At 41.0% G+C, this 27,221-nt stretch overlaps 1 protein-coding gene across 5 annotated transcripts; it reads right to left on the bottom strand.

Annotated features, from left to right (window-relative positions):
• Positions 1-1,058: 1,058 nt before the first annotated feature.
• On the bottom strand, positions 1,059-27,221 carry ksr1a (kinase suppressor of ras 1a; the record flags this gene model as incomplete). Of its 5 annotated transcripts, XM_079567044.1 has the most annotated exons (21): positions 26,669-27,221; positions 16,779-16,919; positions 14,951-15,098; positions 14,147-14,636; positions 9,110-9,282; positions 8,375-8,444; positions 8,213-8,296; positions 7,987-8,048; positions 7,784-7,908; positions 7,422-7,590; positions 7,202-7,243; positions 6,893-6,941; positions 6,749-6,806; positions 5,283-5,579; positions 4,582-4,778; positions 4,408-4,504; positions 4,140-4,273; positions 3,553-3,684; positions 3,329-3,464; positions 3,111-3,244; positions 1,059-2,337 (listed from the first exon to the last, which is right to left on the bottom strand). In XM_079567044.1, exons 1-21 carry the CDS (start codon positions 26,882-26,884, stop codon positions 2,331-2,333), a joined length of 2,961 nt encoding a protein of 986 aa, XP_079423170.1. In that variant the 5' UTR covers positions 26,885-27,221. The 5 variants fall into 5 exon arrangements, with proteins under 5 accessions (XP_079423170.1, XP_079423169.1, XP_079423171.1 ...); XM_079567043.1 differs by lacking the exon at positions 1,059-2,337 and having other exon boundaries at positions 3,098-3,244; XM_079567045.1 differs by lacking the exon at positions 1,059-2,337 and having other exon boundaries at positions 3,098-3,244; positions 7,784-7,893.

The raw sequence follows: 27,221 nt of genomic DNA, 5'->3' as shown, positions 1-27,221 counted from the left end.
AGACAGACAGACAGACAGACAGACAGACAGACAGACAGACAGACAGACAGACAGACAGACAGACAGACAGACAGACAGACAGACAGACAGACAGACAGACAGACAGACAGACAGAGACAGTATCATTTGCCTGAAACATAGGCTATTATTTATTTATTTAATTTACGTGCAGTGGCTCCAATTTGGAAAAATATATTTACATGTTGAAGATAATATACATCTGTAGGAAAGGGAGAACTATAACTGAATAATGACTTGATCTGAAAGGTCTCAGCACCTGTATGATGGATGATAAACAGGAAACCCTATAGTGAAAGCTCACTCAAATGTCCAATAGGCCTGTCTTTGTTCTACCACAGAAATGATGAGGAAATCAAAAGTACCATATTTCCTGTCATTGAGACGATATAACTGCCTATATAAATAACACAAATCCCATACACGAAGTTGTGTTGTGTTAGTGTGCCAGTCTCAAAGGATTTGTTTGTACCGAGGTTAGCAGGGTAGGGCCTGGGTGGAAGGGAATACCAGTTGCTGGAGTAAATGCTGTATGAGTTGGTGGTTGGTGGTTGGTGGAGGGGACAATAGTGTAGATTGACAGCTTCACTTCCATCAGTCTACCCCAGGTTAACTGTAGCTACATTTGCAGCTTGCACCATCAGGAATGGAAAGAAAAAAGCACAAAACTGTTAAGTTTCTTTTGAGAGTCTGGAAAAAAGCGCTATAGAAGACCGACTCATTAATACTATCACCAGCCAAGATGCAGACCTCCCTCCCTTGCTGAATATGGGGTCAGGGCAAGAAATTTCCATAAGTGCTTGACATTTTTCATATTTCGAGCAAATTATCGCATCTCTGCCTTAAACCTTTAATGCAATACATAAAATTGAAACAGCCCTAATAGACAAATGCCAAGCCAAAAGGTTGGTCTTGCTGTGTGTACGTCAATTGTTTATTTCACCACTAGGTGGCACAGAGAACAAAATTAAGAATTTCATTTAACTTTCTGTCTTGTATATTAAATCAAAGTCTGCAATTTTTCATTTACAAGTCAAGCCTCATTTTATTGTCCTGTGATGAAAACAGAAACCATACAGAATGGTACTCACATGCAATACAAAAATATGAATTTTTACATAACATAAAAAACATGTATTGGCCCATTCTAAAAAGTACAGTCTGTACAGTCTTTTGTACATGGAAAAATATAAATATATATATATTTACATCTTTAATAGCCACAGCAGTACCTATTCAAAATGTCACGAAGCTTCTTACATATAAAATATTTGTACAAATTTTACAGAAGAATCACGTTCCTTGGACGGACATAAACAAAGTATTTACAACATGTACTGCAGTCTTACACAGATACACCCTGAACAGTCCAACCATGACAGCCACTCGAGCTCATTACTCGCGCACGCCCCGAACTAACCAGCGTGCACGAGATTACGTCTGAGAAGTGTTTTAGCGCCCCCTTAAGGATTTACTTATTACTGCACAGAGCGTGACTAAGATCCTCCAAAGTGTTGTTATAAGGTGCACTTTACACAGACTTCAGTATTTAATCTGTAACAAACAGCATGTTTAGAATATAGTGGGTTGCAACATTTCTATGGTTTGCATACAGTCAGTGTCCAGTGTGAGAGGTCCATTTGAAAAACAATATTAAGTAAAACAAGTTTGTGGCTGTTAATTGGCCCTTTAAATGTCACCCACAAAACTTGACTGTAACAATATTAAACTAAAGAAAATCACCTGTTTTTTTCCAAACTCGATGACTGGTTGTTATTATTATTTTTTTCACCAGATGCTACATCAAAGAACAGCATAACCGCAGCAAACACCGTCATAATCTTGACTGAAGTAAAAACACAGCAAACATGACCACTTAAAACGGACAAAACAATACCTCTTCCTCCTGTTGACAAAGTGCATATCATAACGAACACGTACAAAAAACATTAACGGTGGCGATCCATGTTTGTCTCCCAGCAGTGTGTTTACTTTGACGGTTTTAGGCCGAGAGTTACCGCTTGTAAGCAGCAGAGACTAAGTGAGAGAGTTTTCAGCAGGCACAGACCACAGTGCAGTCAGTTATTCCCTTTAGCTTCACACAAATCAACACGAAAAGGCAGAAGAGAAAGTCCGCTGTTACAGTTAGACGTGGAAGATCAGACCGTGGGTTAGTGGAAGCAGTGTCTGTGCCAGGCAGAGGCAATGCTTTGATCGATCGCAGAAAGAGTTAAGGATTCAGGAGCATGCAAGGCAGACCCAGGCTTTGTTTTGCATTGCTTAAGTTTTTTGTGTTTTCACAAAGGGCACTGCTACAACCTGCATGAGAACAAATAAAGGACAGCAGAGTGATTAAGGTGTTAGTGAAGCATAAGGAAAACTGTTAAGTGCGGACAAAGACATACACTTGTAATTCATTTACATCACAATTTACAATCGGCTTTCATACTTACTAAATCAATCTTATTTTTCAAACTTACTGAAACAATCTTATCTACAACTTTACCACAATTCAAGAAGACCAACGCAAAATCAAAAAACGCTAAAACCCTATTCCCAGACGTTCTGTGATTTTTAAAAGTATTATCCTTATTCAGGTGTTAGAAAGAAGGCTTTAAAAAAATGCATCAGTGAGTTGAGAAAACACAAACAATTAAGAAAACTGTAAACATATATTTCAGCAAAACAACATAATTTATAAAAAACTAAAATCTACAAAACATGTTTGTAGAAAAATAATAATAATAATTAAACATTTTTTCCCAATGACTAAAGATTTGAAATTTGCTCCAAATAAGTTAATGTTAAATATAATATATAGAATAGCTGCTTCTGTGTTCACATTTTGCTATTCCAGATCAATATCACATTAATATCTCGAGACACCTTTTAACCAGCCCGAACTCCTTGAACTCAAGTTACATGAACAATATAGTTTGTTGAAGGAATGCTGAGCACAATAAACTCTACTTCACAGTTCTGATAAAAAAAGGCAAATTATAGAAAAAAAAACAAACATCTAATTGTAAGTACCAAAGTGGCATATTACATGCTACAAAAGATCCCTTTATGTCTAGTTCTAGGATACGTACTCTGCAGACTTCCAGAAGTGTCCAGGGTGGGACAGTCTGCGGTTCAGTTTGGGCAGCTTCTCCAGCATGTCCGCCAGCAGCGTGAAGGTTGGCCTTTCCCTCAAGTCATAAGACCAGCAGGCTGAGAGGATCTCCTGTGTGTGTGGAAGGTTGTGTGTATATTTTAAAAGCCATTTAATCTACTTATATTTCTCCTTGTAAAGTTTGATCAAACTCACAGTCACTTCTTTGCCAAGGCTTATCTCAGCCAAGACCTTCTTTATGCCCTCTCCGCTGCCGACCTGCCAGATAGTAGCTTCTACAGGCTGGTTGGTGATTGGCCAATCCCGTGCTTGGAGCTCATACCATATAGTGCTTTATTAGAAAGGGATAGGAGAGTATAAATATTCATAAAAAAAAAAAAAAAAGCAAACAAGCCCAAAACCCTTGGTGTTCATCTTACCCGAAGGCATAAACGTCAGCTGAACAGGAGAATGGAAGGCGGTCCTCGTTGTTACCTGGGCTCATCCTTCGCACAATCTCAGGAGCCAAATAACAAATCCATCCATGGGGAAGTTTAAGTTTGTTTTCACGTCTGCGAGAAGAAATGAGAGAAATCATTGAGACAAACACAAAAAAACCTCTAAAGTTAATGTAGGCCCTGTTTTAGATTGAGCCAATAAAACACCCTCGGTCTCACGGATGTTTTGACCATTTTTTGCATTATTATTCATTACACATACATATGTTTGTTTGAGGATTTGAAAATATTCTACGTTTTCACATTTGAAGAGCTGTGCAGCAACTAGAGAACTAGAGAGACTTAATATATAGAATAACCAATCAGCTGGTAGCAGTGCCACCCACCTCATCCCTGCCGACTGCTGAAATAAATCACCCATTTAAAGATTGTACAAATATAAAGAAAAACAAAAAAGGAATACTGTCGAGTGAAGTAGTTTTGAGCCCGACTTTAGATGCTTTCAAAAGAAGGCAGGGAAAACTGTAGCACTCTCTCCTTTCCTAACAAGGTCAAATCAAGTCGCTTACCTTCCCTCCTGAACAACTCCAGAGATGCCAAAGAGCCCAAAGTCTGTGATCACCACTTTGTTGGTGTCATGAAAGACATTCTTTGATTTTAAGTCTTTGTGAACGATCCCTTTTGCATGGAGATATCCCATTCCCTGGAAAAAAGATTCAACATTTTTTGCATATCAGGCAAAAATATCTCGTTGGAAAAATGGTTTGAGAAGTCAGATTGAATAAATTAAAAACTGGTAAAGGCCAGCCGGGGTATCAGGCAAGGTCGGAAAGTTACCTTTACAATCTCCTGAGCAATTTGTCGTGTTTTATTGATGTCGAGAGTGTTTTTAGTGTCTCTCACAACAGAATACAGTGTTCTCCCTTTACAGAAACTGAGAAAAACAAATTGATTTCATATATGAATCTTATCCATAACAAAATATGCACATTTCCTCGGGTCATACAGTACCTTGTGATGATAGCCAGGTGTGGAGGGGCCATGCATGCGCCCATAAACAGCACCACATTCTCGTGCCTGGTCTGCCTGTAGTTCATCACCTCTTTCTTGAACAGCTTTAGATGGTCCTGGTTGTTTCCGTCAATCTCAAGAAGTCGGATTGCCACTTCTCCATGCCACCGACCTTTGTGCACTCTCCCCCAGCGGCCCTGAAGCAAACATCAAGCATTTATTACATTCTCCACATCGGTCTCACAGACAACGTGCCTTTCTGTAGCAAATGTCTGACAGAGACAATCTGGTTTGAGATCCACAGGACGGTGCGCACATACAGCTCGTGACAATATAGATGTGTGAGTGACATCATCCTGGTGATGTTGACGTTTAATGAATGCAGAGTAAATGGGCTGTATAATATCCCTACTGTTACACTATGTTAGAGCAATAAGTAAAGTAATTGCTTCAGGTTCTACAAAAGCTGGTACTGAGCATTACTCCAGTATTATAGAGCAATGTTAAACCACTACAATTACAATTATTTTGAAATGTATATTCTCCTGCACAATGGTGTATAGTAGGTACATTTAAACTGCCATGGCAACTATTTTTCAACCAGAGATTTTACAAATTATAAACACCATTTCATTACTGCAAGCTCCATTAAAGTTTATTCCAGTAACAATGCTTAGAAATATGCAGTATTTATCCCATACCTTCCCTATGAGTTCCCCCAGGTCAAGCTGCTCAAAGGGAATGTCCCACTCCTGCAGGTATACACTGGTCTGACTGGGCTTTCTGGAGATGGGCCCTTTCCACTGGTTTCCCTGAGCGCTGGGCAGGTCCTCCAGTTCATCTCCATCACACTCTCCATCCGAGTCCACGCTCATCCTCATGTCATCTGCATCGTCTTCCTCCTCTCCTTCACCCTCATCCTCCTCTTCCTCCTCCTCCACATGCTCCTCTTCTTCATCGGGGTCGTCATCTTCTGCATCAAGCTGATCCTCTGCTTCCTGTAAAACATATCAAAATCATACCTGACCTATTCTGGTTTCTGTGGATATTTATCTACAAAGAACCTGCTTGCACACTAAACTCAGATCTAACAGCTCGTGTATGTATTGCGGTTGATTCCAGTGCATTGACTATCTGATTGTTATGGCTTTGCGCATGTAGCATCTATGAAATGGTGATACTGTATGCTGGTAACAGCAAAAGCTGCCTCAATAAATGACAACTGGTTTTATACAGCAAATGTCAGTTAAGCTGTTTTTTTCAGTTTGTGCCAGACTTTACAAGAATTATGACATAATTCCTGCCATCTGGATAAACGACAGTAGTCCTTCATAAAGTATTAGTGTGATATGGAAGGGTTTGAGCACAAGGATGTAAATTACAGTACAGTAAAATTTTTGTTAATGCATATAATATATATTTTTTTAAATTAAGAACACAGTAGCACTCTACTATACAGCACTACTTACATCATTGAGTGTTTCTAGGCGCTGAATGTAACAAATACATTTCTCCATTGTGAGATCAATAAAGGCTATCTTATCTTATCTTATCTTAATAGTATGGTAAAAGGAGGCACTGAATCTAAAAGTGTCAGAACAAGGTTATTATAATTCAGCTAATTGACACATTTTCACCCTGACCCCACCTCGCAGTGTAAAGACAGTCAATTCCCTGGGAACATTGTTAGTATTTTCTTGGCAGTAACATGCAAACATGCTGCAAAATGCATTATACTTTACATTTTACCATGCAATTTTCATCCTTGATTTATATAAATCTTTTTTTAACCAAGAAATTCTCACAAAATTCAACATCTCTTGTTCAGGGGAGTCCTGGCCCCACCGAGGACTTTATTATTATTATTTTAATACATTTTTAGTGGGGAAACCTGAACAAATGGAGGAAAATATACAGACATGAGGGAAACAAAAACACAAAAAGGCACCACTTGACCCAGGAATTGAACCTGGGACTTTCTTGCTCTGAGGCAAAATCACCAACGGCTGCACTACTGCGCCACCAAATTATAACTATTATTACTGTGTGCCGTACAGATAAGTGCAACCCAGACAACAAAAATAATGAGTGGAATTTACAGTCTGTGTTTTTCAATGGCTTTTAGCTACAGAACATAACATTAAAACACATTATATTAAATGCATACCTCTTCATCTTCATCTTCCACCAAATCAGAATGTAAGTCCTCTGTTGACTGCTCGTTTCTATTGAAAATACATCACGGTTTACATGCAAAATCTGGTACCATTTCACTCTAAAACAATACATTAACCTGTAATTTTTCACTTACACTGTGTCTTGAAGGATGTCAGTGTGCAATGAAGAAGGACTCGAAACATCTGAAGAGAAAAATAAAGATTCAGAAATGATTCAGCAAAAAATAATCCAGTGCTGCTAATGATTGTTAACTACAAAAGGCCACCATCACAAGACACAATGCAGCACATGAAATTCCCACTCCCGCCAGCAGATGGAGACATTATCCACAGAACAAAACTGGTACACTGAATACGACTATGACGTGCCAAATTGAATCAATTGGACAGTGACATGAAGGGATAATTGAACTAAAGTGGTACTGCCATTTGCTATAACTCACCAGGGAAGATAAATTGTTGTCTATGCTGAAAGTAACAGGCAGCTTTTTGAAGAGATAGGAAAAGAACAAGAAGTATGTCAGACAGAGGGTTGGTTAGGAAGCTTAATAGCAGACGTTATTTTCATCACTGGGATAAAACAAAAAGAAAAATCCAAGACTTTGTTAAAGAGGAAGGAGAAATTATCACTTTATTTGGGACAGAGCATCCATGTGCAGTTACCTGGGAAGTGGAAGCGGTTGTCCCGGTGGCCTTTAGGGGAGGGGTTGGGTGGTGGCGTGGCACTGGGGGGGTTGCTCTGCTGAAAAGGCGCAGGTGATGACGGAGTAGACGATGTGGTGGACGACGGGTTACTGCTGGAGTCGAGCTGGTTCATCACTGGGGGGTGCTCCTGAAAATGCAGCGGATTTATTTTCAGCGTTTATTTAATTTCCCCAGTCCCATTTAGTTCAGTTTAAATTAGTTTACAAAAATATCTTAAAATTATTGTCATGGTTCCAACCTTCATTCACAATGATATAAAAAAAAATATGAAAAATGCTCAACAATGGTCATAAATGGTAAGCCGCTTGCCCTGTTTTTACCTTTTTGTTGATGGCCTTCGGTAGCGTTCCAAACTGTGGCGCTTCTGACTGTCGGTCCACTGGGTTATTTATATCTGAAGGAACTGACTCTGTTCTTCTAATTTTGGCGACTAAAAGAGAAATGGCTAGTGTCATAATGTGCTGTAAATGCACAACAACAGTGTACCTTGTATACATGAGTGACATCGAGGAATAAGTCTTACTTGGTAGAAAAGAGATTCTACAGGAGGGCGCTTCCTTTGTGCATTTGTTGTGGCACTTCAATCTGAAAACCAACACCACACTGGTCATTTATACAGAACACACATATTGGATCATAAATTTGTTCATGTACTTTGAGGCGGTAGTCGTAAATGTTGATCATTGATGGGAATTTATTCAAGACAGAGTGGAGTGTGGGTAATGTGGCATTTTTATGACTTCACTTACCGACAGTGTTTGCATTTGACACCAAACATCATGTTCTTCTGACACACCTGACAGGTCTGTGACAACCAGGACTTTGTGGAGAATCTGGAGAATACGCACGGCCATTAATATGAGAATAATACCACTTCTATCTAATACAATTATAAAGAAATTAACTTGTACCTGTGAGTGACTGCGAGGCCTATGTCTCTCCTCACTGCTTGTGGGGAGCTGCGATGCATGGTTACATTATCTGGAAAGAGAAAAATAATCTAAGAATGACAAACAACAAAAAACACACACATTTCATTGTACTAATAACACGGCCATCTAATGTTCTATACAAAAAAGGTTCTCACTAAAGGGTGGTCTAAAAATAAGGATTTTCAGTTCGTGCTTATCCTGCTTTAGAACATCAACCTCCCAAAAGACCTGTACCAACAATGCATCTATATCGAATACTTAAAGCAGAACAAAGTGAACTAATGCCCCTAGAGGCCATATGTGCCACTGCAGGTGTCGTAGCATGCTGTAATTTTTTTTACTCATTAATTGTCCGTGAGAGTAGATACGCTGACAGAAAAGACAAAGATAAACACGGATATTGTACATTGTGCCACAATCCAGTTACACAATGTTGATAATTTTCTTCACTCAAACTTGGCTGTAAATACTGCTAAAGTGGCGCTAGCCCGCAGTTAGCTTTGCCCGTTAGCCTGCTAGCTTCTTCTTTGTGCTTCTATTAGTGTGAATTGGAGCCTTCAGGTCGGAGCAGGGAAAGTTACAAGAGTGGTTTTCTGGGCTCCCCAATCATCCCATTAACCCCCAGAGGGACTACGAAAAGGATTTAGTAAGGTTAATAAGTTACTTAGTTTGTCTTTAACAAGACTCAGAAGTAATACGCAACTGAATACATACTCTTAATAAGGCTGTGCTCTTCTAGAAGTGTGGGCGTGCCTGACGGGGTATAGGGTGCCGAGTTCACTGGGACAGGGGTGCGAGCCGTCACCGCTGGGTATCGAGAGGGCGAGTCCTCACAGCCGTTCCCGTTCACTTGCATATTCAGAATTAACTTGTTCTTTTTCACAAACCTGCGGAGAGAAAAATAAGTAAATTACCACTCAGGCCTGTCAAGAAAAAAATCCCTGTGACTGTCATACTGGACTTCGGGGTCTGCCCAGATGATGCAGTTTCCTCCTTCCACTCCACCTGCGCTGCCATCTTGGACAGTATTACACCATTTAGGTGCAAATCTACTAAAATCAAGCCAGACCCATGGCTCAATGAAACCACCCGAGTCCTGAGGCAGCAATGCAGACAGACTGAGCGCAGGTACAGGAAGGACAGGCTTCAGGTGTCTGTGGAGATCCTGAGGGAGAGCCTTACTAGTTACCAAAAGGCAGTCAGGGAGGCTAAATGCAAATATCTGTCAAACATTGTCTCTTCCAGCTTTAGCAACCCGAGGGTGCTCTTTAACACCATACAGTCGTTGATTAGTCTTTCTGGCAGCGTGCTGAAGAATGTTTCTGAATCTACATGTGAAAGGTTCTAGAAGCATTTTGTGGACAAAGTGGCATCAGGGAGGTTGCTCATTGGCTGTAATGCTCCCTCTGTTGTCATTTATACTCCTCCACTGCCCCCTGCTGTGCTCAAAGAGTTTGAGCCTGTGACACTGACTCTCCTCTCTGAGGTGGTTCAGGGGACGAGACCCACAAACTGTCCTCTAGATATTATTCCATCCAAAGTTCTCAGAGAAGTTTTTGACACAGTCGGCCCCTACCTTCTCGCTCTGTTTAATAGCAGCCTCAGCACTGGATCTGTTCCTGCAGCTTTCAAGCACACTGTGGTTAGGCCACTGTTAAAAAAACCTAATCTAGATCCTGCTGCTCTGTCAAATTTTCGACCTGTCTCTCACCGGCCATTTTTGTCCAAGGTTTTAGAGAAACTTGTTTTTATTCAAATGCAGACATTTTTGGAAAATAATTCAATCCTGGAAAAAATTCAACCCGTCAGATCCCGTCACAGTACAGAGTCAGCCCTGCTTAAAGTCCACAATGACATTTTGCTGTGTTTGGATTTGAAGCAGCCAGTGCTTTTAATGATGCTGGACCTGACTGCGGCGTTTGACACCGTGGACCGCGCAGTTCTCCTCTCCCGGCTCGCGGAGCATGTTGGTGTTCAGGGTACGGCCCTGCAATGGTTCAGGTCCTACCTGACTGACCGGAGCTTTGCTGTGATGGTCGACGATTATTCCTCCTCTTCTGCCCCGCTGTCATCTGGAGTGCCACAGGGTTCCATCCTTGGCCCGGTCCTATTCTCACTGTACATGCTTCCGCTCGGGTCCATCATTGCTAAACATAATTTGTCCTTCCACCTTTATGCTGATGATGTCCAGATCTATTTACCGGTACTCCCCAACACTGCCTCTGCTCTCGAATCACTCCATAGCTGCCTTTTGGACATTAAACAATGGCTTGCTCAGAACTTTCTCCACCTGAACGAAGCAAAATCTGAATTTGTTCTTTTTGGTTCCGGGGATGTCCTTCAATTTCAGTCCAGGGTCATGGATCCAGTTCGCAATGCAGTTAGGAACATGGGAGTCATCTTTGACCGAGAGCTGAACTTTAAACAACAAATAAACAATGTTGTCAAAGCCAGTTTTTTCCAGCTGCGCCTTTTGACCAAAGTGAAACCCTTTCTCTCGCGCCAAGACCTCGAGAAGGCAACGCACGCGTTTATCAGTTCTCGATTGGACTACTGCAACGCTCTCTACTCTGGCCTCCCACACTCGTCACTCCACCGGTTACAGTTAGTGCAGAATGCAGCAGCCCGTCTTCTCACCGGTTCATCCAGACACAGCCACATCACTCCCGTCCTCTCCTCCCTGCACTGGCTCCCGGTCCGTTTTCGGATTGATTTCAAAATTTTAATGTTTGTTTTTAAAGCCCTTCATGGTCTTGCTCCGTTATATCTAACTGAGTTGGTGACCGTACATTGCCCCAACAGAAGTCTCCGGTCTGCCGATCAAATGGTTCTGGATGTGCCCAGGTCCCAGTACAAACAGTGGGGCGATCGTTCTTTCAGGGTTGTAGCGCCTAAACTGTGAAACAGCCTGCCCCTCAGTCTGCGTGTTCTCACTGAGCTGTCCCTCTTTAAGTCTAGATTGACGACACATCTTTTCAAACTAGCTTTTAAGAATAGATCACACTTATTTGATTGATTGATTGATTTTTTAATGTTGTTTTATCTTTCTGTGAAGCACTTTGGTCTTCCTTGTGTTGTTGTAAGGTGCTATATAAATAAACTTTGATTGATTGATTGATTGATTGATTGATTGATTGATTGATTGATTGATTATACAGGCATCAGCAAGTCCAATTGAACACTGCAAACATTTCATCAAACAGAGGAAAGAGAATTGGACAAAGGGGAAACTGAATATGTTTTACACTACTGGTTCCCAAAGTGTGGGTCGCTGGATGATTATGAGACAATATTTTTTACCTTTCTGGCATTGAATTTGATGTATTTTTGATTGAAAACAACATATTTAAGTGACATTCAAGGAATAGGCCACCGTTTTTAAATACTGAGATATGTTACTTTACCTCTGTTTGGATCCATAGATGAGAAGAGGAGAGGCTAAATGCTAGCGCCGTCTGTGCTCTGGTCTTTACGTGTGCCCTCAGTCACGACCTAAACCAGATCATCATTGTACAGAAGGGGGTCCCGATTTGTTGGCTGACTGATTTTGGGGATCGTGGCCTGAAAAGTTTGGGAACCTCTGTTTTAGACCATCATTTTAGTCATTTCAATTTTCTATAAATTTCGATTTAATGCCAGTTTGAATCCAATTGAATGCTTTTTAATTACCTTAGTTTGGGCACAATTCATTTAATGAGTTGGCTTTTGAATGCCCTATGGAAACCCTGCTGAGAATATTTATATTTATATTTGTTATTAATATATTTATGGCAATATTTTTGGCAAACATACGCTGCGCTTTTCTGTGTGTGCATCTAGGTGAATCGAAACAGACATCCATACAATGTGGTTCCGAGTGTGAACCAGCTTACGTAACAGCTCAATGTGGCTTAAAGAGCATAAGACGGCAGGGGTGACGGTCTTAAAAAGGAATAGGCCACCGTTTTTACATACTAAGATATGTTCTTACCTCACTTTAGACGTGTTAATATATCCCCGTCTGGTCTTTGTCCGTGCGCTCTGCCAGGCAAACGGAGCACATACGCAGCCTCTCCCACATGTCACATAGCTCCGAAAAAGCTCACGATAGAAGCTACCAAGCTCTTCCACGTGTTCCCTATTTAAATAAAGTTACGTGAAGTGTTTTCATGCGAAGTATATTTACACAGAAATGTAACGTGTCGATTTTATAAGCAAATAAAAAGGGGGACTATATTGTGAGGCGTAATGATACGAGGAGCAAAACGTCCGCGCAGTAACTCCTAAAGACTTCCCCCCGCTCACTTCCGTCAATAACCTTTAGGAGTTACTGCGCGGACGTTTTGCTCCTCGTATCATTACGCCTCACAATATAGTCCCCCTCTTTATTTGCTTATAAAATCGACATGTTACATTTCTGTGTAAATATACTTCGCATGAAAACACTTCACGTAACTTTATTTAAATAGGGAACACGTGGAAGAGCTTGGTAGCTTCTATCGTGAGCTTTTTCGGAGCTATGTGACATGTGGGAGAGGCTGCGTATGTGCTCCGTTTGCTTGACAGAGCGCACGGACAAAGACCAGACGGGGATATATTAACTCGACTAAAGTGAGGTAAGAACATATTTTAGTATGTAAAAACGGTGGCCTATTCCTTTAATGCTCATTTGTAAGTCGTGCCAGGTTGCACGGTAAATACAACATGCACCTTTGCACGTGCGTTTGTTTGTAGCTACTCTTCCTCCCAGCTGTGGTAATATTTGTTCAATAGTGTACAGCAAGAATATAGCGGATCTGTCTCAGTCAGTTTTCTCCCCCCCAGGATATTGTGTGGGGCAGGAGTGTAACTGTGCAATCACGTCAGACACAAAGAGAAAGACAGACAGACAGAACGAGACATCGACATAGATTGTATGCCCCTTCCCACCCTTGGGTATTAGTTGAAGGAAATACTTCCTGTTTTGACATGAGGCATAATCTCTGGGAATCTGTGCGGATTAGCTACAATCATACATTCAGACAAACAAGCAGTGGGCAGGAAGTGGGAGCATGTGAAATCGCACAAAGAAATATACAGCTATGAGCAGGTGGAGCATGGGTCAACTGGACACCATTATGACTTGCAATAAGGAACAACCAAATGGTCATCGAAAGGAAACATGATTCAGCATAAGTGATGCAATGCCACCAGGCAACAGCGTCCTCTACTGCTATATTTAGGTCAAGTAAGGGGGAGAATAAAATGGTTGTGTTATTTATAGCCACTAGCTACTTTGAGCAGTGGGTATAATAGCTCTTACTGACTCACTGAGCTGTAAATATTGAGATATATAGCTGCTTAAAAAACGGATGGCTACACAACATTAGTCAACCTAAAAATAGAAGCGACGGAAAACTTTGTGTTCTGATTATGAGACCTTGGAAAATATGTTCATTTAATAGTGATTCACAAAAGAAGGAAGATGCAAAAATGGACTCCTATTTTTAAAGGACACTCGTCATTGTGTTTATTCATACTGAGATTCACTGTTGCTTTGAGCAAAAAGAATGTTACCACCATGACATGTTGCAATCTTATGAGTGAAACCATTAAAATGTCTTTACACTTGAACATCTTTGAATATATGAGTATAAAGATAATTTGCACACTTCTGAGGACTCAAAGATTTTTTTTATAGAAAGTGAATTGCTTTTCAGAAACAACAATGGCAATTAAGGCAACTTACAAAGTCTTATTATAAACTCCTGTAGTACAATAATTAGTACTCACTTGTTGGCTGGAGGGTCCTCAATGCGGTTTCCCAGTTGCGACTCGTGACTCTTGCTGCGCGTCAAGGTGATGTTGGGAAGCAGATGCATTACTCTTCGAGACGGAGGCGGAGGCGTGCAGGGGGGCTTCAGTCTGTAGCGCCTTTTGGACGGAGGGGTGATGGGGGGTGTGGAGGTGCGTCCGTGGAGCCTGGCAGCATGGGCCAGTGACATTGGGAAGGGGTCCGTGAGCGGGCTGTCCCCGTGCAGGAGGGGGGTTTGAGCATCAGGCGTGGGGGCGGCTGACACAGAGCTGGAGCGTGGGTGGGGGAAAGTGGCACAAGGTGTGGAGGGCGTGGACTGGATGGTGGAGGGGCGAGCCAGAGGGGACGGGCTGTGAGATCGTAGCGGTGTCCCCAAGTTGGACAGCTGGTCTGCGGTCAGTAAGGAGCCACTGTCCCGTCTGGTGGGCTCTGATAACCAAGGACTGCCATCGTCTCTCAGCTCACCTCCTAGATCATGCACATGGAAACCAAATGCAAACCCTTAAACTTATGCTAATGACATAGTGTGTTAGTATTAATGAAAAAAATACAAAATTAAATAGAAAGTTGAGATGAATGTGCAGATGGACCGTCTCAGTAAAACCAATATGAAAAAAATATATAAGAATACATTTTGTAACCTTACAGATTTCTAAAATATCTCCACACACTGTTTGAGAGTAGCTAATATTATCTAACTTTATATACATTATTACAAAGGTTATTACAAGGTTTATAGGGGGAATCACAGTCATACTGTGTGTGGCAAACAGAATACGAACCTGATTCAGTGGCGCTCTTCAGACAGGAGAGGGCAGCAATGAGTCTTGCACATTCTTCAGAACTGAAGTCGAGTCTTTGCATGGTGTCCCTCACCTGTGAGCCAGTCATCTGCAGCAAGGCATCAAGGGAAAACTCGGCTCTTATCGCCTGAAAGAGAAAATAATACAAGAACTCACCAACTACATATGAAATAATTACAATGAAAACTTTATTACAAGTAACATAACTATTATTTGGAAACCTTTCTGCCAAGGGCATTGTCTGACTGTGATTGAGCATAGTGAACAACACATTTCCTAAATGCTTTTTAAGGGGATTAAAAGTATATATTTTTTACCAGCAATAAATACTGCCCTTGCTAATACACATTTACAATACAAAGTTGGATGCTGTTAAGTGTTTAAGATGCTTTGTTCACCAAGTGAACAGTACATTTTGCAATAAGTCAGACGTAATGAATGTTGAGTCAGGGGTACACAGTGTACCATGTTAATACAACGGGATTTTCTCAAGCTGGATCATGATTACAAGAATGAACTTGCTCCTATATAACTAGTATTTAGATGATTCTTTTGCAAAAGTTGTTGTTATAGTTTTAGTTTCCCATCGAAAGGAAATTTACATGACTGAACACTTCCTGGACTTACAGTAAATGATGAGGACAGTATTTGGGGAAAAGAGAGACAGTTGAAGAGGGCAGGAAATGTTTAGGATGTTTGGTTTGTATTATCATGGGAAGTATGCAGTGGCTTATCAGTCAGGTTAAAACCTTGTTCCAACAGGGTAAACATTAGTCACAAAACTGGAACAGCCATTCCTCTCTCATGTGCAGCGCAAGCTGAAAGACATATACACACAAGGCTGACTGAGGTCATGTCCAAAGCGGTAAAGGGTCATCTTGTCCCCACATCATGAACATCACTCCTACTCTCACAACTGAACTTTCAATATTTGATTTATTGACCTGCGGTGCACTTGCGCTAAAACAACACGTGCACTAAAAATTGGACAACGAACAACTGTTAAAATTTCAGGCTATGCTAACATTAACAGCACAGATACTGTATAAAAGATACTACTCATTGGTATTAAGTAACGGCGGGTAATTCATAATTTGACCTCCTCGCGAAAGGCCTTCAGATTTTAACCAGCCCTTATCATATATATTTTGGGGAAAGGAAAGGGCATGTTCTGATAATCTGTTCCCAAATATGAATCATAAGCAGGGTTTAAGAGTAAAGGGTGCTTTTCCAAATTTTGTTTAGGCTTAGTCAAGGTTTTCTTTAAACGACATAGAAAAACAACTCCATGTTTTGAACTCAAAGCCTTCCTGTCAGATCATCAACATGTCACTTATGAGTCAAAGGTCCAGGTTGGGGCCAGCGCAGCGAGGCAAACAGCAACAAACACAAACTGTTGCACGGACAAAAATATTATTCCACAAACGGATACTTAATTAGGCCAAATCTCAGAGCATGAAAGGTGAACTTGTAGCCTGAGAATAAAAGAATAACCTGTGACCCCGTCTTTGTCTTTAAAGTTTTAAATGGTCTGGCTTCTTACATCTCAGACCTCATCTAAATGCCTAAGATGAGACTTAAACATCAGGGCGAGAGGGCCTTCTCTGCAGTTGGCCCTAAGGCTAAGCTGTGGAACACTCTGACCCTCCAAGACTATCATTGCAGATGACCCTGGGTACCACCAGTCACACACACACCACAGTTTTGAAAACCACCGGTGCAGGGTTTTTAAAACGGAAGCTATGCGTTTGTAACATAGACAGATTCTGATTTGTAAAAAGACAATTAAAACACTAAAACGTCATACCTCAATGAGCTCCGGCCGCAGGTTGATGGTACGGAGCCAGTCTCGTAAATGTGGGTAACTGTTGAGTGCCTCGGGTCTCTCCGTCTCTGGGACTTTCTGCTTACACTGCAGCTGTTTACAAATGTATTTCATCAGCTTCACCTGCAGAGAGCATCAGAGAGCATAGGGAGGAGCGATGAGCAAAAATGGGACACTGGGCTATGCAAACATACAGCACATCAAAGAAGAAGGGCATGGTATTGTTAATCACCAACAATTACATTTTAAAAGTATACGCATTGCACGAAGGTCAACAAAATGAAGATACTTAAGTACTCAAGAAGTAATTAAGTATTCTCTGTTTAAATGGCCCCTGATTTGAGAACTGGGTATTAGATTCTATCAGTTACTTTTAGTCGGGGTGGTGTTAATATTCAGTTGTACAATGGTCTTCAGACTTTCTATAACAGGATTGCGCCATGACAAAACCTGAGCTGGATCAGACGATATCTAGACTAGAACAAAAAGGTATAGTTCCAATAAATATGAAACTAACCCATAAGGATAAAAATAATAATCAAAATAAAACAATTGTCTCAAGAACAGAAGCACCTCATGTATCTCTTGTACCAGTTTGATAGCCACTCATTTATCATAGTAGATCCTTTCGGAAATTAAAATGTGATATATAAGTTTAACCTGTTACCCCCGACTGAACCAAGCACATTTTCTCCAGTTTGGCATTACCCAAATCTAATAGCTTCTTAAAAAAAGTGTCAAAATGGCAACAGCTGTGAGACAAATTGAGGATGAAAAAGCAACAAAAAACGTGACATGAAAAGTGACAGAAAACTGTGACGCAAAAAAAGAGCGACAAAAATGTAACAAAAAAGATCAGTTTATGTGAGTTTTGTAGGGCTTAGCTTTCAAATGAGGCGTTACACTGGCCTATAGGCTGTGACCTCATGGATTTGGGTAAAGCTAAACTGGAGAAAATGCACTTGTTTAAAGTGGGGTTTAAGCGGTTAACTGAACATAAAAGTTACCAAAATGTATACTTAAAAAAAAACCAACAACCTTAATAATGTAAATATTTTTTCTTGTCAACAGATTTGAGCAGTCGTCTATTTTGCATAACTGCTAAAAAACAAAAAAAACCTTCCAATTAATTAGTTAAAAATATGTCAGGCGGAGAAAAAGAGCAGGTCTATCTTTGAGTCAATCACCCAGAGCAGCATCTGCACACTGTGTGCTTGTCAGCTCATCCCTAAAGTCAAAAGCGGCCCTGACAGGTGATATCTGAAGCCCGGAGACTCTATCCTGATGCTTTCTGCGCCAATGTCAAGTGCAGTGGTCCTGTGAGTAACTATCACAATGAACACCGCGGTATTGGTTTGCAGCGGACCGCATTGTGGATCCCTGCGCTGTCGTCTAGTGTGTCTTCTTATCTCTTTGACTATCTTTAAGAATCCATTACAAACATGGAGGAGCGCCGGAGCGGGCTTACGGCGCCTCCGACCAACCAACGGCAACGGCGGCGAGCTCTCCACAATGAAGTGCCAGCGCCTTTTTCTGCCTATTCGGCGGAGTAGCAGTAAATAAAATCACTCTGTCGTACTGTGAAAAGTGAGGCCTTGGGGTGTAAAAAAGGCTTCATGGCTGTTCACAAAGGCCTCTCCACTGACGGTAAGAGGAGAGAAAAAAAGGATGGAGTATAAGGACAGGTGCTGTGAAAAGCCCAACAAGTGGATTCGACATTGAGACGATTACATACAATGGCCGGGTTTACAGTTAAATCATCATTTTGTTTTCTGCACTGTTCTTAATGAAAGACATGAGCACATTTTGCACAATACTAAAAACCATGTGCATAGACCAGTGGGTCCCAAAATGAGGGTCGCAAGATGATTTTGAGACAATATAACATTTCTGTTATCAGGGCCCGGGACTTTTGCTATTAATTACGATTAGTTAATTACATATGGTTTAATGCGATCAAAATTAATCACACTTTACTTTAGCGGCACTGACACTTTTTCTCTTTCCTTTTTACTGCAAGATGTTGCTTAGGGACGAACACGGCGTAAAGCCAAAAAACAATTTTACTGTCAAACTTGTTTATTAACGGTTATTTATTCTTCAGTGTCTTGGGACAGGACAAAATAAACCAAACTGCTTTGAAGTGTTTGAAATGATCACACAAGGATCGAAATTATACCTCGAAAAAAATAAACCCAACCCCTAAATAAATGCGATTAATTACGATTAACTAATTACAAAGGCCATAATTAACTCGATTAAGACTTTGAAATTGAAAGATCAAAATTCAGTATCCAAACTAACATCATTAACCCTGACTTTAAATGTTTTGCACCAGAAATGAGATAAATGCAAATTACTTTTTACAGCAGGGGGTCTTGAGTTGTTGGTTGAACCCCTGGCATAGACTAGCATTTAATATCGTGTTGGCTGGGAGACAAAAACTGCTACAGGTCTAACACAAAAATAAGGATAGTAAGCGTAAAGCAAATATAAATTGTACAACTGTGCTTCTTCGCCATTCAGGAGGCTGTCCCCACAAGAAACAACCAGGTATGTTAGACATAGTCTCAAATAAAAGGGTTCTTGAATATATCCTCACAGTTGTTTTACTGGATTCCGACACAATAGAGAGATGTTTGCATGTGCATTTCCCTAAAGAAATATGCAAACACGCTTTACTGCACCTAGACTCCATATACAGCAGTGTCACTGTTTGGATGGTAGGAAGTAATAACTCGATTCAAAGTATTATACTAATTTCTAATAAGTACAAGTTAACCATTTAAAAGCTACCCTTCTACAACTTCCACCCTCAAACTCACAGGCTACACTTGTTTAGGAAAAAGTAACTCACACCTGGTTATATTTGAGTATATTTCTCGAGCCATTTGATCACAGTGATTTGACCTAATTCCACTTCCATATGTTTAACTTGAACTCTACTTGACATTTCAGTGCAGGACGCCGACATGTTAGGAGAAAACAGGATTATTCGTACGAACTGCAGCTAACAAGCTAGCCTCCTGAATTAGCTCCATGCATATACAGAGTGCACTGGCCCCGTGACGTCAGGTTACCTAGCAACCCCTCTTCTGAGTCGTCAGCAACATTTCAGTGGGATTTTCCCCATACATGTGAAACAACACGGCTCCTGCTTGACATTCAAAATTCACCCTTTCTCTGTGGGTTGGGGGGCGTCTGGCAAACAGGATCACTCACAATCAGGGCTGTTTAAAACTAATTCATTGGTTTCACAAGCGCCCCGAGATTCGCTTTCGACTTTGCTCATGCATTTGTTTATAATGCCGGGGCAGGCGCCCATCAACAATGAAGAGATAATGACAGGGTTCATGCATATTAATTTTGGTGCAGAGAGCGGAGAGAGCAGCGAGCGTTGGACGTGTGGCCTGGAGGTGGGAGGAGGGGGAGGCATGGCGTCAGAGCCCACCTGTCAGCCCAGCTAAACAACACCATGGCAACGGCCTAATGCTGCGACGGCGGGGTGACTGACGGACCACTGTGTGCGTGCGTGCGAGTGTGTAAGGGGAGAGAAAGAGCTCCCGGCAAGCAGACTTGACTGACACAGCAGAGTCAGGCGGAGCATGCACGAATCCCTCCGCTCCAATTGTTTTTCCTGGGACTGGTGCTGACACAGCCACTTGGCCGCACCTGCCCAGGATATAAGGTTGTCCATCTGAGAACAGGAGCAGGGAAAATGATGTTTGCAGCCAGAAGGTCACATCAGCTGTTTTGAGAAAATGTCTTGTAATAAAACCAATAAAAGAAGCTAAATTTAGGGATTATGTGAGAAATGTGAGACAATAGGGGCCGAGGTCTAGTCCTATTGAAATATTCTTGGACACGGCTGATAAATTAAGACAATGGTTTAACCTTCTAATCTCAATCATGGCAACGTCAGCTCTGACCTCTCCAACTGGTGTGGGGGGTGGGAGCACTGTTGATAAAGGCTGCTATACTGGATGTGTTGAAGACCAAGATTGCTGTTTCGGCATAAAATGCACATAAGGAAAATGTCTATCCACCTGCACCAGGAAGTGCTTCAGACGATTTCTAATCTTTTCAGCACTTACATTTACTTGTCTGTTGGCATTATGTTGCTGTAAACAGTGCGGCCTGTTCATCTGAAAAGAGTTTTACTATAGAGCTGGTATATTTTCCTTGACGTTTTGCAGTACAGTTGATCTTTTTAGCTTCTCGTTGCGTTTTACCCAAGGTTGTGTAAGACATGCTGCAACCATTTGATAAAACTATAAATAAGAGACGCTGTATTTTAAAGTTTTTTAAAATTGTTAATAACAAGCATTTGAAACAAGGAAGTATTTCAATTTTTTCTTTCCGCACGGATCCACGCAGTGGTCCTTTGTTCTATTTCTTAAACAAGAAAGTATACTGCTTAATTGAATACAGTATTGTTGCTGCTGCTGTTGTTATCAGTGCTGCTCTTGCTCAATTTATTCTACAACTCAAAGGCCCTATACTTAAAAATACTTCCTGTTTTAGTCCAAATCTGACACATTTTTACAGTCCAGGCTCCTTTTCATTGCATATTGACATTTTGACTTTACCATAGGCAACATCAATTAATCATAATGTGATGCAGAGTCAGACTGAACATGGTCTTATTTTTTAACACATTTCTACTTTTCAGCTTGACAAAATCAAGTGAGGCGTTATTGTTACTTTTACCGGAGGAAGTAGCAATGGGGTCAGCATTGCTACAAATCCCTTGAGTCGTGCTTCCTCATTCCTCACTGTCTTCATGGGCCCCAATAACAGACAGAGACACACACGGCAGTTATCGTGTCATGAGGAGTGGCCCCTCCGATTGGCCTCCACTCTCCCCTCCCCCTTTCCTCCACGCTCTCCCCCTCGCGCACAGCCTCTTTGCGCGTCATTTGATTTTCTTATTTAACAACCAACCCTGAAAATGCGTAGGAAGAAAGATGTCTAAATATAGACACAGCCACAACAGATCGCGAGCGCACAACAGCAATCTCTCCCCTCCAACACCGCGAGAAGACAAAACAGAGTGACGCGCTCGCTCTTATAGTTCATGTGCGACAGGGAACATGTTCAGAAATACCCAGTGAAAAGTGCCTTTGTGTACGAATCACACATATTTAAAAAGGTGGCTGTGCTGGGGTGTGTGCTTAGACTATATATTCATTGACCTGCACCTTCCTATCAAAGGGTAAATACTCTTTACACTGAGAAAAAAATCAAAAGCAATCAATTCTACTGTTAGCACTATTACAACAACTACTACTACTTTTATGCTACATTTATTTGAGAAGATATTTGAGTCCGAAACGTGAACAGTGGCACCGAGACGGGGCTAAGTGGGATTAACATGTGCAAAGTGAAGTACTAGTTAGCACTCCATCGGTGAGGGCAGTATCATTATCCTCTCTCTGGCAGAGACAGAGACAACACACGCGGTTCAAGTGGAATAATAAAGCTCTCACCATGAGAGTATAAAGGGAGCTGAAGCCGCTCTTGATTGTACTCCAGTGCGATATTCCTTTGCACCACAAGTGTGACAGCGACTTTGACCTCACACAATTTGTGGAAATTCAGCGCAGACATCACAGAGCCTTCTGGTGTCTGCAAAATATATTTAAAAAGCTAATTTAGCAAGCTGAGGCATTTTGTGAAAATAAAAATAAAATAAAAGTGCCCTATGTGTGAATATTATGAAAGTGGATCGTTTCATTTAAACTTGATGGCAGCAACACATGCAAAAGATGTTGGGATAGGGACAACAAAGATGAAGGTGGCAATGTTGGGTTAACTAGCAGGATGACGGAGAATTACAGCAGTGAAGTATAAACTGCAGGATTTGGAGATTACTGAAATATTTACAATACCTCTTCATTAAATAATAATAATACAATTAAATAACAAAAATAAATCTGAACACGCACAAAATCTTATTTTTACATAATTTCATTGAAACATACGATTTGAAGAAAGTACTAAATAAAACCCTGTATTCTTTAATTGGACTGATGCGGACACAGCAGGGATACGTTTTCTTAAGTTTAGAGAGAATACAAATCCACAGACAATTTTAGACTGTCTGGGAGTTGTTTTTTGTTGGCGTTTCAATGTTACGCATAATGTATTTTATGAAAAGAAAAAAAAAAATCTGCAATTGTAAGAACGGCAGACATTTGTGTTTTTTTAATTTCCATTTTACACCATGGCTTGACATATTGCATACCGTTTTTTTTAGTTTCCCTGCTGCCAACTAAAGTGTTCTACATCAGTGATTAAAGCGTAAATGTGCTGACGGTACAGTATCCCAAGAGAAATCTTAAGAAAGAAGTGAAAGTGCACAATAGCACAAGGGGGATTTCATAATATTGTAGCAGTAAGGGACATGGGAAGTTAAGAGTGCTGGTAAAGACAGCCCTCCGTGTCAAAATGATTGAAGACAAGCGTTGCAAAAGTTGCTCAAAACACATTGCATTTTGGTTTGGGAGGTGTAGAGGATGATTACACTGTTTAGTCTAGAGCGGTTAGAGGTGGTGACAACAGTCGACTGTTTACCCGCACATATAACAAGACATAATTATGTATCGCACTTCAGCTCAAAATGCATACATTTACATTGTGAGAAATTATAAAGTAATCACATGTCACGAGGGCTGGGGAAATAATTGAGATCTAAATGAAATCGCAATGTCAACTTTGGTTAATCTCATTAACTGTCATGAAGCGTTTTATCCCTCAGGTCTTCAGCCAATCCCGTTACAGTAACATCACCTGGCTTTGAGTTTGGAGAGAAACAAGGGAAGGTTTTTGTGCCAAATGGTACTGGAGTAGAAAGCATTCATTATTTTGTTTGAGCTGAGGCTTAAGGCCTGTCTTGTCTTTGCTTAGGAATCACAGTAACAGCTGTATTTATTTGTGAATAAGATTAATTATTGCTTGCCATATTGCCCAGCCCTACTATCTAACTACTACTATTTAGATTCTGGTGTAGTGATGTGCGATACCAGATCCTAAGGGAAAATTAATTGCGATACCACCCCTGACTATCGCACCGTTGTTTTTCTATTCTGTTCCAGGAGGGTTAATCAGTTTTGTAGAATTTGAAATGACGTGCATTATCGCTTTATTATTATTATTATTATTGCTTTAAAACCACATAAATAAATGCTTAAAATGTTTGCAAAAATAAAACGAAATATATACACACACACAATGTTGGGTAGCAGTTCTGATATTTCAGTCACAGGTATCAAAGGTATGGATACTATAACATCACAATTCTGGTGAGACCAAATGTGACCAAAAATGTTTTGGATGTTCTCTCTCACTTTATACTTGATAAAATGTTACTTCAGCATGGTAAATAATAATAATAATTTAATTTAAACTAGGCCTATTTAAGTAGTCACTGCTGGGGGTACTGCAATTGTTTTCTTCTCTCACTGACTATGTCTGAAGGTAGAGCGTGTGCCACTCGGCGGATTCCGGAGCCTTTTTGACGAAGGCAACCCGTCTTTGCCAACATAAAGAATCCACTATCTTACTATATTATAGTATAATGGTATAATCCAACAACTTCGGGGCTTTTTTATAATGTGAATTCCAATTATACTTATGTATTTTGACATATGAACTTTTCTCTCTTGCATAATCTGTACCTCATCTGTAGCTTTCTAAGATAGGTCAAATTCTCTTCTCTGTGTGACTTTGCACACTACTAATTGGCCAACTAATGGGGATAGTACATTTAAGATATTTTTATTTATGCTATCCAAACACATCATCACAAAGCTACAATAGTAATAACAAAGACATTAATCAGAATTAGGGGTAACAGGGTATACATAAAAAAGACAATCTGCTGTGCCTGTAGACAGCAACCAACTACTGCGTTAACAGGAAAAGGCCTCATAACGGTTTATCCTAGTTCTCCAGCAAAGCGTGATCTCACTGCTCCCTGCCTATTGTCAATGAGAACAATACTAAAGCCAAACACATGTGGAAGACAGCGCACAGCAGGAAGTACTCTGCCAGATCACTTCCTGTGATGCAAGACGTGGGCTGGAGTAAAGCGGACACTAAGTCAACTTCCAAAATGGCAAAATTGTTGTGACATTACGGAACAACTCTTGCAACACGATCTAAAGCAGATTTTTCTAATGGCTTAGAGATAAACACTATGTTTGTTCACATAGCAGCAATGCAAAGAGCATCCTCATGAAAGACAAAGACCAATATGGCTGCATTGGTTTTATTTTGGTTGCCCTTGCCAATGCAGCCCCCTTCATGTGCAGGCTTAGGGCTAGCCTGAGGAGCAAAGGGACTGTTTGTCAGTTAAATTTAGCATATAGTCAGTTATCAAATTAGAATATCTCCACTCTTGTAGTGAGCTGGTTCCAAAAAGCCCCCAGTCAAGGGACAAAGTATCAAAGCGCTGTATCTCATTAGCTGGCTCAGACCAGGTTGAAGGTTACTTGCACCACTTTAGCCCATTGTGTCTGCATGCTACTGCAATCAGATCTCATCAGTCTTCTGGAACCATTTTCAGGGCCAAGTGAACAATTGTACCTGGGGTGTTTAGTTTGACCGAAATAATGCACACATAGATAATTGATGCCCGGGGCCAATCAAGGGTGAATATTCTTTTATGTGAGCTCCAACGCCTGAATAAAGCATGAGCCTAAGAATCACTAAGCATCAACCAGGACCGGGATGATAAAAGTACGAGAAGAGGTGATTTTCCATATTCTGAAAGGACAGGCATTTTAATTGTTGAGGTGTGCTTTCCATGACATAATCACTTCATCTCAAGGGACAGTAGAATTGTGGAGAAATAATGAGCATGTACAGCCATAGTGTGAAAATGCTGAAGGACCATAATGTTTTTGCAACGTGTTTGTTTCTAGTGCAATGAATGCTGTTGGTGCCAAATGTTGTGGGGTGCCTGCAAATTTGCAATATTATCTGCAGCTCTATGATCAGTACTGTCAATAATGGAAGAATAGAAGTTACATGGCTGTTACACTTGCATAAATGATCCATCAAGCCACAAGATCTTTCACAGAACAGAATCCTGTCGTCCTCAGACCACTTAGCTGCATCCACAGCCACAATGCCTCATGCTCTTTGCTGAACCCATCACATGGTACAAAGCTCATAGTATCTTGAGGGGCCTTGTGTCTCTAGCCCAGAACACAATACAGTAGAAAAGCAATTGGGAAAGGAGTGGCTATAAATATTATTGAATATTTTCCTATTTTGCAGCATGCAGCTGGACAGCACAGCATGGCTGAATTATCCACAGGGTTCTTGACAAATAATACCACCAAAAGAAGAGGTCAGACAAACAACAGGATCAAAGCACTACAGCCATGATGCATTTTAAGGGTAATCCACAGCTCAATTCCCAACCTTCTCTTAATATAGGCCTAGATAGACAGGCCAAATCCGAGGACATTATTCTCTCATTTATAATTACCAAAAAATATGTTATATTTTCGGACCCGCTATGTATGATTATGATACCCGCGTATATTTACAAGGTTGGTACGTCGTTTTCATTTTTATAAAATACCAATTGTAAAAAATATTTGCATTGCATACAAAAATAAGACTTTCTTTTATACCTCAAAAGACACATTTTGAGAGAGCTTTTTCCTCGATGGAACCTGTTATATTCACGCGTAAAACAACAACAACAAAAAAACATTTTAAGCACAACGACTCCCAGCCTCATACGGGTTTGCTTGCCAGTATTGAGCCTATGTGAGGCGGACGTAGGGGCTTCATGACTCCGCAATTTGACTTTCCATGACAGCACAAGGGTCGCCATGCATTTAAAAGCTTATTACCTCTAAAGTGCGTATTTCCTGCTGCGTAAGGTCGTTGGACGCGGCGCATTTGGTCCGAAGCCCCTGTAAACTGGAGATGGAGATATCAATCATATTCTGGATGAGTTCGCATTGATGTAGTGCGGCCATCGCTGCGCCACCACCACCTCTATCCCTCTCCGGCGGGTGCTCATCACTCTCGACCATCTTCCCTCCTTTCGCACACGCACTATCCATTCCTCAGCATTTGGGCACGGCTTTGAAGGGCTTGAGTCAAACACCGGAGCTCAAATAAAACATATGCAGTAGCTGCAGCAGCAGCGGCAGTCCAGCGTCGCAGCGACCTACTGTGGAAGTTAGCTGACAGCAATTTGTCCTCAGCCCTCCGTATAGGAAAGTGACGGTGCAGGGTCAATGTCTATATCAATAGATGATGCTCGTCGGCGGCCCGGTTTGAAAAGCAGTTCAAAAAATAGTATTTTTTTTTTTTTGCGTGCTCTTTCAGTCCGCGGGCCACCGACGAGAGAAGCGCCTCTCTCTTCCACCAGCTCTGGCAGAGGCTTTCACCGTCTGT

Source organism: Gobius niger (assembly GCF_951799975.1).
Source record: "Gobius niger genome assembly, chromosome: 11".
In the NCBI taxonomy this organism is placed as follows: Eukaryota; Metazoa; Chordata; class Actinopteri; order Gobiiformes; family Gobiidae; genus Gobius; species Gobius niger.
Note: the sequence above shows the minus strand (reverse complement) of the source record. Positions and strands in the feature narration are given on the sequence as shown.